Here is a 13,755-nt window from a genome sequence, read left to right as displayed (position 1 = left end):
AAAAATCTTTTACAAAGCATTTTATCTCTACATTTAGTTCTTTCGCTCACTTTCTATTTTTAAGATAAGCATAATTGGAATTTGTGGACATCAACTGGTATATAAAAATATAACGACCCTATTGTGTATCATTTACAATTCTTATAGAAAATCTGAATCAACTGGATCCACTACTACGATTACTATATATATATAAATTTCTAGAATATTTAGAATTTATAAAATAATTTGACATTTTGACTAGTGATAAACACGAATGAGGCTGAGCGTCCAGATCCTTCATTTCATTTGCTGTAACTACTTATTCTTCTTCTTGTGGTGCCGAACCGTGACGAATGCTGGAGATCATCATGGCAATCTTTATTCTGTCAGCAGCAATGAGGAAGAGTTCAGAAGAGGTTGTACTAAACCCGATTCATAAGCCATTATGTTCCTCTTCCTAAATGAATGATTTTAAAATTATAAAATTGAATCGTTTTTTTTAAACGGGCGTAAAACAAACTTTCGGAAAACTAAAAAAGACTGTTCAATTAAAAATATTTCTCTGTAAAGAAATTCAATCTGTAACATGATTAAAAATTTTTCACTTGTATCTTCATTAATAATTGCCCTTTTAAAAAAATCAAGTTGCAGGGAAAACCATTTTTTATTGTAAAACAATGTTCACATTTTACTAAAAAGATATTAAAATTACTCGAATGAATTTAAAAGAGGAAAAAAATGAAAGATATAGATTTGAGACCATATTTCTGATTTATGGGTCATCGTTGGTTTCTCTCAGTTTTTTTTAAATCCTCCATCTTTGCAGTTTTTACTGGCACTTGACCTTGGGAAGCCTTTACCGAAGGTGGGAAGAGAGAGTCTGCTTTTGTCTTAGCCAGTAAAAAGTTGTGATGAATAATACCATTTATTGTAGGGTGGGCTTTATCACATCCTTTTAATTAAGATCCATAAACATAAAGAGAGTACTAATCTGTGTTTTTTCCTTTCGTTTCTTGTGATATACACGATTTTTCGTAAAATCTATTTTGCCATTTCTTGAAATCTAAAACTATGTCAGATGATGTAACCTCATGAACAGTGAACTTATTAAACCGTGATGAGTTTTGCAAAATTTTGTCGGTTATTTCATGAACATCAAAAATACGGACATGTTTCTTTAAATCCTTAGATATTATTCCGAAATCCCTGTCACACGGGCGGAATCTGTGGCAGCGAACAGGGAAATACTGAGTGGTCGTCTGGAAACGACCTGAATCTGACCTGTTTTGGCCTGAACAGTTATCACAGTACAGACGAAACTCAGTGTATTGTCTTGGTACTGATTTTATGTATTCATTAATAAAAGATCAAACCTCATTAGAGCTGCAGATAACAAGCGAAAGTCCAGAAATCAAACAAAAGAAACCATAGAGGAAGTGAACTTACGCCTCTTCAAAAAAACGTTTTGGACTTGCGCCCTTTTAAAATAAACTAAAAAATAAAAATGTTGATTTGACCAAATTCCACTCGTGATAAAATCGCCCTTTTAACAAAAATGGATGTATTCTGATTTTTAGAGTACAAAACCACCAAAACTTAAAAAAACCGATTCAATTAATACAAAATTGTGTGATTGATATTAATATTTTCGTACTTGAAACATTTGAATTATCTCATCATTTTTATCAGGTTTAAAAAAAAATCATAAACTTATTAATTTCACTTATGTAAATATTGGATTTAGTAAATTGAAAAACAAGGTACTTCTACTTTATCTATTAGTACTCCTACTTTGGAATTGATGATACCAATTATATCTTCCAACAACCCAACTGCTATTATACAGGGAGAGTCAGGAGGAGCGCACCAAACTCTAGGAGTTTATTATACACGTGAAAATAATGTAAAAAAACTCATATGTTCTTATCCGATTTTCATTTGTTTTCAAGTTATAGCATATTAACAAATAAACAAATTATCACATAAAAATTTTCTTAACCATAGCGTTCTTCCAATAAATGTTCAAAAATACCGCCATTAACTTCTAAACATTTTCTGCTTCGCCCACGAAAAGCGTTTGTGCTTTCCCAATTGATTCATTTCTTTCTTCTTTAATATGGGCTGCAGTATTCTCAATTCGTCTAATTAGTGCATCCCGTGTGTCCACTTTTATTTTGTAGATTTCATTTCTCGTCCAGCCCCTTAAACAAAAATCTAGTGGTGTGAGGTCTGGAGATCTAGCAGGCCAATTAATGACCTCCACGACCAATCCGACGTCCTGGAAAACGTTCGTCCAAATGTTGCTTGACCTGACGAGCGACATGTGCAGGAGCTTCATCGTGCTGATAGTACATCTGCATTCTAATATTTACAGGAACATCCTCTAGTAGGCCTTGTAATTCATTTTGTAAAAAATTTAGATAGTTGTCTCCTGTGAGACGATTCTCCAAAATGAAAGGGCCAATTAAATAACTTTCAACCATACCACACCACACGTTTACAGAAAACCGATGTTGAAAATTGCTTTCGAGTGTTGCGTGGGGATTATCGTCCGACAATACATAACAGTTACGAGTATTATTACTACCATCCCGGGTGTATGTAGCTTCATCCGTAAAGAGTATACTCGATACAACACGATGATTATTATTTATCCACCGAAAAAACTCCATACGGTTAGCGTAATCCTCTGGTTGAAGGTGCTGTACTCTCCATACGTGATAAGGATACAAGCCTTGTTCGTGGAGTGTGTATATCACCCTTTTTTGTGGAATTCCCAATTGAATGGCAATTCTCCGTGAGCTAGTAGTTGTATCTTTTTCTACTAGATGCAGAATATTTACTTCTACCAAACCTTGTCGAGTAGCGCGCTCAGATAATATTTTAGAACTGGGAAGTCTCGCACAATTTGTTAAAAACTCTAATAAATACGTGTTTATCAGGATACCTTTGGTGTGGAAATCGTTGACGATATTCTTCAGCAGCAGCTGTAGCATTTCCATTACAGAAACCATAACCAAACACCTTATTTGCATATTCTAAATTTGAATAAGTATCTGGCATTTTGCAACACTAACAATCACATAAATTCGAAATTAAACGTTCAGTTACTGTTCACTGTACACTGACAGTTCATCAAAACATCAGAATTACCAAATGTGTTTGAGCCTCGAACATGGCATACTTTGATAATGTTAAAATTCAGATATAAATGGAAAACTAGATAGATGAACATTTTTAATTACTCCATAACTTGAAAACAAATGAAAATCGGATAACGTAACATATGAGTTATTCACATTATTTTCACGTGTTTAATACACTCCTAGAGTTTGGTGCGCTCCTCCCGACTCACCCTGTATAAATAAAGTGAAACATCAAGGGATTTTTATTAATCAACATTTGAGATAGGAGTATAGTAAGAAAGTAGAAAAAATATTTAGTATTCTCATATTTTAATTCAAATATCTGAAGTAAATAATTTGACTCAAATAGCTGTAAATACTTTACCATGAATTGGTGGAATCAAGAATGTCATATGGAGTGTACTTCTTAAGGAAATTATAGTAGGAGGTTGCCAACGAATTCATTCCATTAAAAATTTGATAGCTGTTATAGAATAGAAACGCCCATAATTCATTAACAAAAAAAGGAAAAATATTTGATGAAAAACGTAGCATGTTACAACCAATTAGTTGTTTAATAATTTCTATACGTATGACTGCTAGTTGTGCATATTGTAGTTCCATTGATAATTTGAATAAGTATTTATGAAGAATTTTGTTGGAAAATGTTATCTGAGTCGTTTCTTTAATTAACGTCATTACTATTATTGAAATAATATCAGTTTTAAAAATATTGATAATTTTGATAGATACGATAAGTGCATGTTTTTGTTTATAACTAATCAATCGATGGTGTTAATTGATAGCCAATACAGTGAAGTTTAATTAAGTGCCGAAATGATTCTCAATATTTTGTGGTTGCTTCCAGTTTTCTTCTTAAGTGTAAGTTAAAACGAAATTGAGAAATACGAGTGTATGATATTTTTGTGAGAATCTGATACATATTTTTGGAATTATCATTGTGCACATAAATCATCATATCACAAAAATTTCTGGATTTTCAATATACAGAAAATTATTGTTATATGCCAGAAAAAGAAAAGTTGGTTCACAAAATAATTAATCAAAATCTAAAATCTCGTAGATACAAACTTGAATGTCTAAATGAGGATATCAAAATAATAGTAAAATTTTCTTCAACTTTTAACTTTTTAGACCTCTTTATATGTTTTTCGATTAACAGTATATATACAGTGGAGTCATTTATATTGGAAAATATCAAGTTACCGATTTCATTATTTTCAATTACAAATAAAAAACATCTATTTCGCGACAGAATTTTTCACTACTTTGTTAATAAAAAAATTTACGCCACTGAACCAAGTTGTGACTATTCAAAGTTTCGAAAATCCCTTAACTAAAATTCACAAAACAAGACCATGTATTAATAGATGGCCATACCAGTGGAGATGTTCAAAGTAAAATAATTATTTTTTAATAGAAGATGCGATTAACATTCAACGCCTTTTAAAAACTAGAAGAAGAAGGAGAAACAGAAATAAATAATTCATTCCAATTATTTTAGAAATAAACCAAACTATGATTGTCGCTATTTGTTAACCTACCACCTCCACTGAGCAAACTGATTATTGGTTCTTTCTTTTATAAGGTGATTTCTCAGCATTCGAAAACCTTTATTGAAATGGGTGAATAAAGTCTGATTTAACACGTTTATGTATCTTCAATGTAAATATAGTATTCGCATTATTCAAAAGACAACAATAAAGAAAGAGATATTATGCTGCAAGAGTTGAGTAATGTTAGTTTCACAATAATAATTTATTTGTAACACAAGGAAGTGTTAAAATGGATTATAGATAACGAGAGATATAAGAGTTGAAGAAGCTCTGCCGATCTGTAAAATAACCCAATAAGCAATATAGTGAAACGTATCATGAGGATTTTCCCATATCCTAAATGGAGAGACAAGCTTTCATGATATCAAGATAATTAGAGACGCCATAGGAGCTTAAAAATGGGAAAAATTTGATTATTTCGATTGGAAAATTGGACAACATTTTTCGAATTATGAGACAATATCGATAAGTGATTTTCCTGGCAGTGTATTGAATTTTTTTGAATTATTTAGAGCAAAAAATATGAAACTGAATCCAATTCGTTGAAAGGTTAGATCTTACACTTACACTTAGACTCTTACACTTACTTTCAGCCGAAAAAATGACAAATCATCTAAAAGGACTACTTTTAAAACAATCTTTTGTGATTATGTATAATTCTGGATTCCTATAGTACCCTTTAATTACTACAAAATAATCCAGAAATGTTTTCAATCTTCAAGATTTCGAGATTTTCAATACTCAAATAAGAATTAGAAAATTATGTGTCTATAATTTTTTAATAAATAGGAAAGAATGAAGTAAATTGGAACCAATATTTGAAAAATTCTATTCACGGTTTCAAGAAAGCAGAGCGAAAATCCCCCCATGGTGAAGTTAGTCCTAATAGATTTTTTGCTTCTTTACTTTAGTTGAGGAGAAAAGGAGGAGTCTATATAACTGTGTGGGTATGACTATTCGTCATTTTAGCTATATAATATGTTTGATGTTATTTCAAACATCAACCCAACAATTTACTGTACGGAATGTAGCATCATATTCGGTTTTAATTTACTAAGTGTGAATGTTTTATGTGTAATGACCTCTAATTTGGTTAACTTTCGGATCATTTCTATTATTCATCATATCATTTTATGAAATTTATGACAATTTCCTTCGTGTAGAAGACGTGACGGAAAAATATAAGGATCTCATATGTCTGTCACCCATAGATAGAATAGTGATCCAACTTTTGACTAGCTGAACAATCTATGCTACAGATAGAATATTCTATCTGTTTTCAACGATATTTAATTTCAAAACCGAGCTCCCCATATCAGCTTAATGGAAATTTTTCATAAGATACACGTTTAGCAATGAGAATCTTTGATATTTGCCTGATATGCCCAAACAATGACTTCATTTTAAACTTGAAATGTTGCTGTAATGTTAATGAATGATTTTTTTAGAATGCGCAGATAATAGTGAATACAACAAATGGTGTTATACAGGGAAGAGTAGAATATTCACAACGTGGTATCAAATTTTATGCTTTCCAGCAAATTCCATATGCTAAACCTCCTGTGGGACCATTACGGTTCAAGGTAAATTTCAATAAATGTAGGTAAGGGTGATTTGCAGCAGTATGTTTTTTAGGCTCCCGTACCTTTTGATAATTGGGAGGGTGTATACGATGCCACACAAGACAACAAAATATGTTTCCAGCAAAGTGACTCCTCCAGCTCATTGGAAACTGAAGACTGCTTATATGTCAATGTGTATACTCCAGTAGTGAGTCCAATTTGAATTTTAGTTAGAATAAGTGCTTAAATTCCATGAAGCTTTGATATGGGTGTTTTCTATCAAATTCAACGGCATGAGTAAAATTTCCGTGGCGTTAGGATTTGGATTTGCCGCTTTGTATATCGATCCAAAATAAGTCGAAAATGAAGAATAAAATTTGTCGATATCTTGCTTCGTTTTTGAGATGTCGAAGCTCAAATTCGAAAACATTTAACCTAACCAATCCCACAGGGGCTTCGCCTTTGAAAGCATTCGGAGCATACTTCTGGCTAGATAAGGCCGAAACAGCTTATCTCTATATGTAATTATCGATGAAATCTTTAAATTATTGATACTAAACAACAGACAATTATTTCTAAGAAAGTTGAACTATACTTGTATTCATCGTAATATATATAGTGATGAAGGTCGTTTTGCTTCAGCAATCTATTATTTTCAATATATTATTGGAATATTAGGACAAATTATATAAAAATTGAATCAACAACCTCTTGTTTGTTAAATTACTTATGTTGAATTTGTAGCCATAAAATCTTTATTTTAGATGAAATATTAAATGAATTAATGAGAATCTTGAGCTAACGTTTGGTTGTGACTTAAAGTATCGATATCTCGAAAACGAAGCGAGATATCGAGGAATTTTATTCTCCCTTCTCTTTTTATTCTAGTCTAATTGAGCTTAAGTAATTGTCAGTTTGTGGCCCCACGGAAATCGTACTCTACCCTATTCAACTACAAATTATAAGAATCACTTCATTTAATATACGTTTTCGTTCAAGTATCCACCTCCAATTGAGAAACTTCCAGTAATGGTTTGGATTCATGGTGGTGGTTTTGTTAACGGAGGTGCAAATTTTAATTCTTTTGGACCACACTATTGGATGGAGCACAATGTAATCATAGTTACAATTGCATATAGACTCACTGCTTTTGGTAAGAAATATTTTTATTTTTAACTAAAAACTAAAAGTATTTAGTTCATTGAAGAGTGAATGGAAAATTCAACAATCTTGAAACTGGAGAAAATATCTTTTTGTTAGTATTATCTTTAATGAGTTAATCGAAATTCATGTTCTTCTCAGGTTTTCTAACAACTGGAGATACAGTTATTCCAGGAAATAATGGCTTGAAGGATCAAAATCTTGCCTTACGATGGGTTCAGGCTAATATTGAATCATTTGGAGGTGATGTAGATAAAGTGACAATTTTCGGACAAAGTGCTGGAGCCGCTTCAGTTCAATATCATTTGATGAGTGAAAAATCAAGAGGTAAAATCGTATGAATGTTGAGATTGGATGGAAGATTTTTTCCATTGCAGGTCTGTTTAGGGCAGCAATATCTCTTAGTGGGTCAAATTTATGTCCTTGGGGTTTCCAAAGGAACTATAAATTTATTGCTTATCATTTAGCTTCCATTTTAAACCCAAATTTTGATGTGAGTGCAAGTTCTGAAGAGTTATTGGAATTTTTGCAGAGCGTACCCGCTGAAGATATTAAAGCAGCGACACGAAAATTTCCGGTAAGTTATTATTCTATTGATCAGATTGTATGAGATTACAGAAATGAGCACACATATTCAATTGATGAAGATAGAAGAAAAATAAAAAACAGAATAAACTTCTTGAACAAAGAAATGATATAATTACTAAAAATTTATATAAGACAATAGGAATTTTAGGAGACAATAAATCAGTAACAAAACGGAAGCCAAATTTGACTTAGAATAATTACAAGTTGCAAGTTGATTTTTTTCTTATTTTAGAAAGAATGGTACGATTGGGAAATAATCAATGGATATCTATTCACTCCTGTAATAGAAACTGAACACGAAGATGCATTTATAACAAAGAGAATGTATGATGTTATTGAAAGTGGTGATATGTACCGAGTTCCAGTCATCATGGGAATAACTTCTGAAGAATTGGTTTGGAATGCTTTAGGTAATAATATTAAAATTATCAATTAAAGCTATAAAAACTTACAGGTCGATTTTCTTCAATGTTCTGTAGATCCCATATATATTTTTTAATAATACCATTATAGTTGAACTACCATTATTGAAACTATCAGTAAATAAGAATGAAGAAATTTTGGGCATTAATGACTCGGGATATTCTAAAACTTCCAATTCATTCAGTTATATACGTATATACCAAATATGTGTGTCGGGAAATAAATACTAACAGTATATATTTTCTTGATGACCAGTAATCCAATTATTTCCACTATTTTTCATTATATTATTCGCTTCGTTCCATTTTCTTTTACTGCCACCTTCTGTTGTCTTGCTGCAGTCTCATTTTTCGTTAATTAGTTATTACGTAACTTCCAATACTCTGTTTTTTGTCTAGTGTTCTTTGTTCATAATAGATACCGGCACAACCCCACAAAGTATTCATTAGTTCGTAAGTAAATGCTGAAATATGTCGAATAGATATTATTAAGATATAGACATCTGTCATTTGTCAAACCCTTCAATCCACTAGCCCAAATCCTTATTTTTAACCAGAGAACATACCGTGTGTGATAAATTATTATAAGAGAATCATTTAGATGAGGCAGAGAAATCATCAACGAGGTTTTTCGCAAAAAAAAGTATAAACTATGTAATTGTAAGTGCAACGCCTCTGCAAGTGTGTCATTTTTTTATCACAATAGGAGTAAATAAACAACAAGTACCATGTTAATGTTAATGAATTTAGCTGTTTTTTGAATATTTATGAAATGGTTTATTTTATTGCAGAGTCAGTTGAAATTATTCTCATAAATTTTGAAAACTAGAACGGCAAATTTGTTTATATGTATGTATATGTATTAGAGCTAGTGATCAAAATTCAAACAGGCTCAGTAACTAATCAAAACTTGAAACCGAAGCATGAGTTCCATTTTAGACTATATCAATTCAACTCAGCAATCAGTGGAAAACAATTGGCTGATAAAACGATTTATAGCGCACTACTATTTGTAAAGTTTTGTAACATATTTAATTCGACTTCCCAAATATATTTGGTAAAGAAAATAAATTGAGATAACCTTGGCTTCTTAAATACTTCTTCTCGACTGTTTGTATCTTATTTTGTTGTCTTCATTACATGATACATAACAGTTTTAATGTTGTTCATTTGCTCAATAAATGCAAGAGTGCATCTCAAAACTATTGTGTCGCTCATTTCGCCTACCACTCTCTAATTTTAGATGTGGAATCATTCTACTGGACGGCGACTTGGTTGGATAGCAATCTCACTCTTCTTGTTAATGACAATATGAGAATAAATGATACCGATGAAAAAATGGAAATAGGCGAATCCATACGAAGAATTTATACAGAGGATTTATTCCAAAATTATCTTGGAGGTGCTGTACAAGTGAGAATTACTGTAAAATTTATCATTAAAACACTTTACCATATAAAACAGTTGACGGTTGATCTAGAAATTAGGAATACTAACCAAAAGAACCAAATTTCTATTCCTCCTGTTTTTTCGACCTTTATATTGTTACTTTTTGGTATTATATGGAACTTATCAACATAACTGTCTTTTTATGTTCATATTTAATTATATAAATGACTCTCTCAATTGTATGTAAAATTTTCTTTTATATATCTAATGAGCTTCTATTATCGTTTCTCAATTTTATTTGTAATCTTGTAGTAGTTTTTTAATCAATTGTCTTCGAATTGAAATATTTTGTCTATAATTTCTTTTTCACTTTTATCATTTCGTTTTAATTATGCTCTTATCAAATTTCTTCTCCCAAATATTCATTTCACTAGTTTACCAAATATTCTCCATTATTCTTGTAAAGTCTAATATTCCCCGTTATTCTCTTTTTATTTAAATCTTCGTCTTGCAAGTATTTCAATTATCTCTATCTTCCCTTTCTTTTTGAATTGATTTAATGTTATCTTCAATACTATAAGTACTTACTTCGACTACTTTTTTATTTTTACTTTTTTATTATTTCCATTATAGTTTATTAGATTGCCGACGCACATTCCTATCGCTAAAAATTTCCTGGTAACAATAATTATTAGATAATTTCTACCGCATAAATCGACTATATTGTTATAAATTTCCCTCCATCCACTATTCATCTTTACGAACAATCATTATTCCCTTTTCTTGTTTCATATTTTTTTCTAGTTCTGTGTAGTATTTGAAGTAGTTTTTGAATGAGTGCACATCTTCACAAAGTTTTTTTCTTTCCATTATTTTCGTTCACAATTCTCAATTTTTTTTTGTTTTCGGCGATTTTCTAATATGTTAGTTTCACCACTCATCGAAGGAAAATATGAAAAGTTTCAAAAGGGTTCCGCTCCACATAAATAAATATATTTATTCCTTTTATAGGTATTTACTACAAATAATTTTTGATAGTTCAAGTTTGGGTCACTTGAATTTGTTATATATACATTGTTTCCATAATCTGTTAGTGAAAGTGAAAATGATATGGAATATATTTCATAATATCATTCATAAACGTGCAACTATTATAAGTTTTATTAGTATTAGAGCTATTTCTAAAAAAGTTTTGTTAGTTTTACAGTGATACGGCTTTTGGAAGAGCCATCATACAACATGCCAAATTACAATCACAATTTAGTGATGTATATTTCTATCAGTTCTCATACACAGGTACTCTGCCAGGTGTACGTCCCTATATAGAAGGTAATATATCATAATACTTAGATCCTATATGTTATACTTATTATTTAATTATGGTTTCTACAAGTAATATCTAATTTTAGGGGCTTATAACGTAGCGCACGGCGATGATATCAATTATGTATGGGTTTATGGTAACAACTCAAATTTAGACTCATACCCTAAAAGTGATGTTTTACAAAGCGAAAGATACAGGATATTGTTGAGCAACTTTGCTAAAACATTGTGAGTAGACCGTTATGTCAATTCATTTCTTCCATTGAACTGAATATTTACCTGTAATAGGGAAAAAGGTATTTATCATCTAAACTAAACTTTTACGTACGAAAAGTACTTTTGTCCGATCTGACTAAGTGGGATAAGAAAGTTTCTATTTACGTCCAGTAGTGCAAGTATATATGATTGGACCTAGTGCGATTCTCAATGTTTCTCAACCAATATACTTCCATACTTCTGTATCAATAGTTTAATGTCTTTCTATTCCGGCTGTAGTAGCTCCAAAATATGCATTTAAACGCGAAACTGCCTCTTCTGATCTTCATGATGCTTCTAGACTTTCACGACAATATTCAGAAGGTGATTGCTCTTATGAAATTAAGATGGGTCTTTCCTATAAGAAAATTTCTTCAGCTCACCCTTTCCTAGATATCATCCTTAAAAGATAGTGACTAACATTAGGTTATTACTTTTTTTTTCTAAAATTTCAGTAATGCTAGAAACTTGATATTCTATTATTTTCTTGCACTCGCAAAAGACTAACTACGGATATTTTTTCAATATTCCTGTTACATTATACGAGGGTGAGTCATAAGCATTTTACATCTTCATTGTTTTCTCTGCAGTTTTTGGTTTTGGGAAAAAATTTGCAAAGGATTTCAAGTAATAATTTCATTTTATAGAATTTCATCTTGAAAAGAAGTTTTGATATGAAATGAAGCAAGGGTTGATAATTTCACCTAAATGTTCATTTTTATGAACCTCTTTGTTCATTATTTGTATAAATTCAGGTGTTTATCGCCATTTATCTCTTTCCTGCCATAAGTATGCATTTCTTTATTCTATGCTCTCTCTGCAGCTTCTTCGTGGTCTTTCTCTTCTCCTTTGAGGTATCTAGGACTAGGTCAATATCATAATTAACTAATCCATATGTCATTTGTATCGTAGACCACAGTCGATGAGAATTATGATTCACTACTGAATGACTTTCTTCTGTTTTAGGAACCCAGTTTCTTATAACACTGACATTTTGGGAATATCATGGTGGCCTACATTGAAGCCCGATGATTTTCAATATTTGGATATGAACGATACATTGAGTATTGAGAAAGACTTGAAAAAAGATACCCATGAAGGTTGGGTTGATGTATATGAAACATATGCTACCAAACCTTATGATACATTTTAATTTGTGTATTTCTTAATAATAAATCTTAATAAATTCATTTACACCTTTCAACCTGTATTGATATAAATCCTGTATCCTGTATACTCTAAATATGTAGCAAACCAATAAAGGCCTTTCTCAGTTGTTGATATGAGGACTCATTTACTAAATAGAGGTATTAAAGTATAAAAAAAATTTAGTAAATTGAAGGCTATCAGCTTTCCGACGAAGCTAAATTCAAAAAAGTTTCACAGCAATGGTATATTTATTGAATAAAGGAAAAAATAAAAATTCGCATCAAGTACGTATTCCAAAGAACAAAACAAATAATAGTAATTATAATAAAAGCTATGCTAGAATTTTTTTTTAATTTCTGAAAAGTTCTAGCCATTGTAAAATTCGTGATATCTAAATAATGATTGCACGAGTGGAATGCAGGTATACAAGTATTGAGTTGTCAAGCTCTTGTTTGTATTTTGATCGATATAAATAACTTTTCGATTATCTCATATGGATTATGACTTTTTCGATGCGGAAGAGGTATTGGATTTGTATTGAAAAAATACAAAAAATATTTACACCGAAATCCTTTCGCAAAATTTTCCGCGTAGTGAACGGCGGCGAATCGACATTTCATGGTCATCAGAAACACTGGCAGATATAGCCACAATATTTTCTTCGGTCTCACTGAAGGTTTGCATGTTAGTATGTCCAATAGTGTAAACTGGATTCGAAATTTAGTCTTCTGAATAGTTCCCTTAGTAGGCTGACCAAACTGCTCATAAATTAGAAGCAGTGCGCGATGCACTCTCTTAACCGAATATGAGTGATAGTGAAATTCAATAATTTGCAAGCGTTGTTCGTTCGTGAGTCGATTCATGATTAAATTGTAGACCAAACTGAACAAGTTTCACAGTGACACAAGACACGATTCACGCGTGACCTGTCAAAAACAGTGTTGTCAAAAAGATGCCAGCAAAAAAATCACTCGTCTTTTTTAATCTCTGTAAGTAGTAAAACGTTCCAGCTTCCAGTATGGCAAACACTATTATTCTAGATCTCCCTTGGACAGACAATACTTGAAGCAGCAGCGACTACGAGATGAAATTGTGACATAATTTGTAATATGAAAATAAGAAACTGTCTAACGAAATATTGATACATTCTCCGAAAATTGTCTGCTAATTCAACCACTAAGTTGGAATTTCTGGAACCGTTGGCGATATTCATAATGAGCAC

At 31.4% G+C, this 13,755-nt stretch overlaps 1 protein-coding gene across 1 annotated transcript; it reads left to right on the top strand.

Annotated features, from left to right (window-relative positions):
* Window positions 1-3,856: 3,856 nt before the first annotated feature.
* Window positions 3,857-12,584, top strand: LOC130891692 (carboxylic ester hydrolase-like). The gene is made up of 11 exons (XM_057796568.1): window positions 3,857-3,989; window positions 6,133-6,267; window positions 6,320-6,454; window positions 7,246-7,399; window positions 7,549-7,734; window positions 7,785-7,984; window positions 8,228-8,405; window positions 9,661-9,830; window positions 11,006-11,135; window positions 11,216-11,357; window positions 12,351-12,584. Exons 1-11 carry the CDS (start codon window positions 3,945-3,947, stop codon window positions 12,535-12,537), a joined length of 1,662 nt encoding a protein of 553 aa, XP_057652551.1. The 5' UTR covers window positions 3,857-3,944; the 3' UTR covers window positions 12,538-12,584.
* The last annotated feature ends 1,171 nt before the right edge of the window (window positions 12,585-13,755 follow it).

Source organism: Diorhabda carinulata, chromosome 3 (genome assembly GCF_026250575.1).
Source record: "Diorhabda carinulata isolate Delta chromosome 3, icDioCari1.1, whole genome shotgun sequence".
Taxonomy (NCBI): Eukaryota; Metazoa; Arthropoda; class Insecta; order Coleoptera; family Chrysomelidae; genus Diorhabda; species Diorhabda carinulata.
This window is presented reverse-complemented; position numbering and strand designations above follow the sequence as displayed.

What these genes read in the sequence shown, in the direction of transcription:
- LOC130891692 (XM_057796568.1), top strand. Translation starts at nt 3,945, where the DNA reads ATGATTCTCAATATTTTGTGGTTGCTTCCAGTTTTCTTCTTAAGT. An exon ending in TTCCAGTTTTCTTCTTAAGT is followed by an intron (nt 3,990 to 6,132) that starts GTAAGTTAAAAC and finishes TGATTTTTTTAG; the next exon opens with AATGCGCAGATAATAGTGAA. An exon ending in TGTACGTCCCTATATAGAAG is followed by an intron (nt 11,136 to 11,215) that starts GTAATATATCAT and finishes ATCTAATTTTAG; the next exon opens with GGGCTTATAACGTAGCGCAC.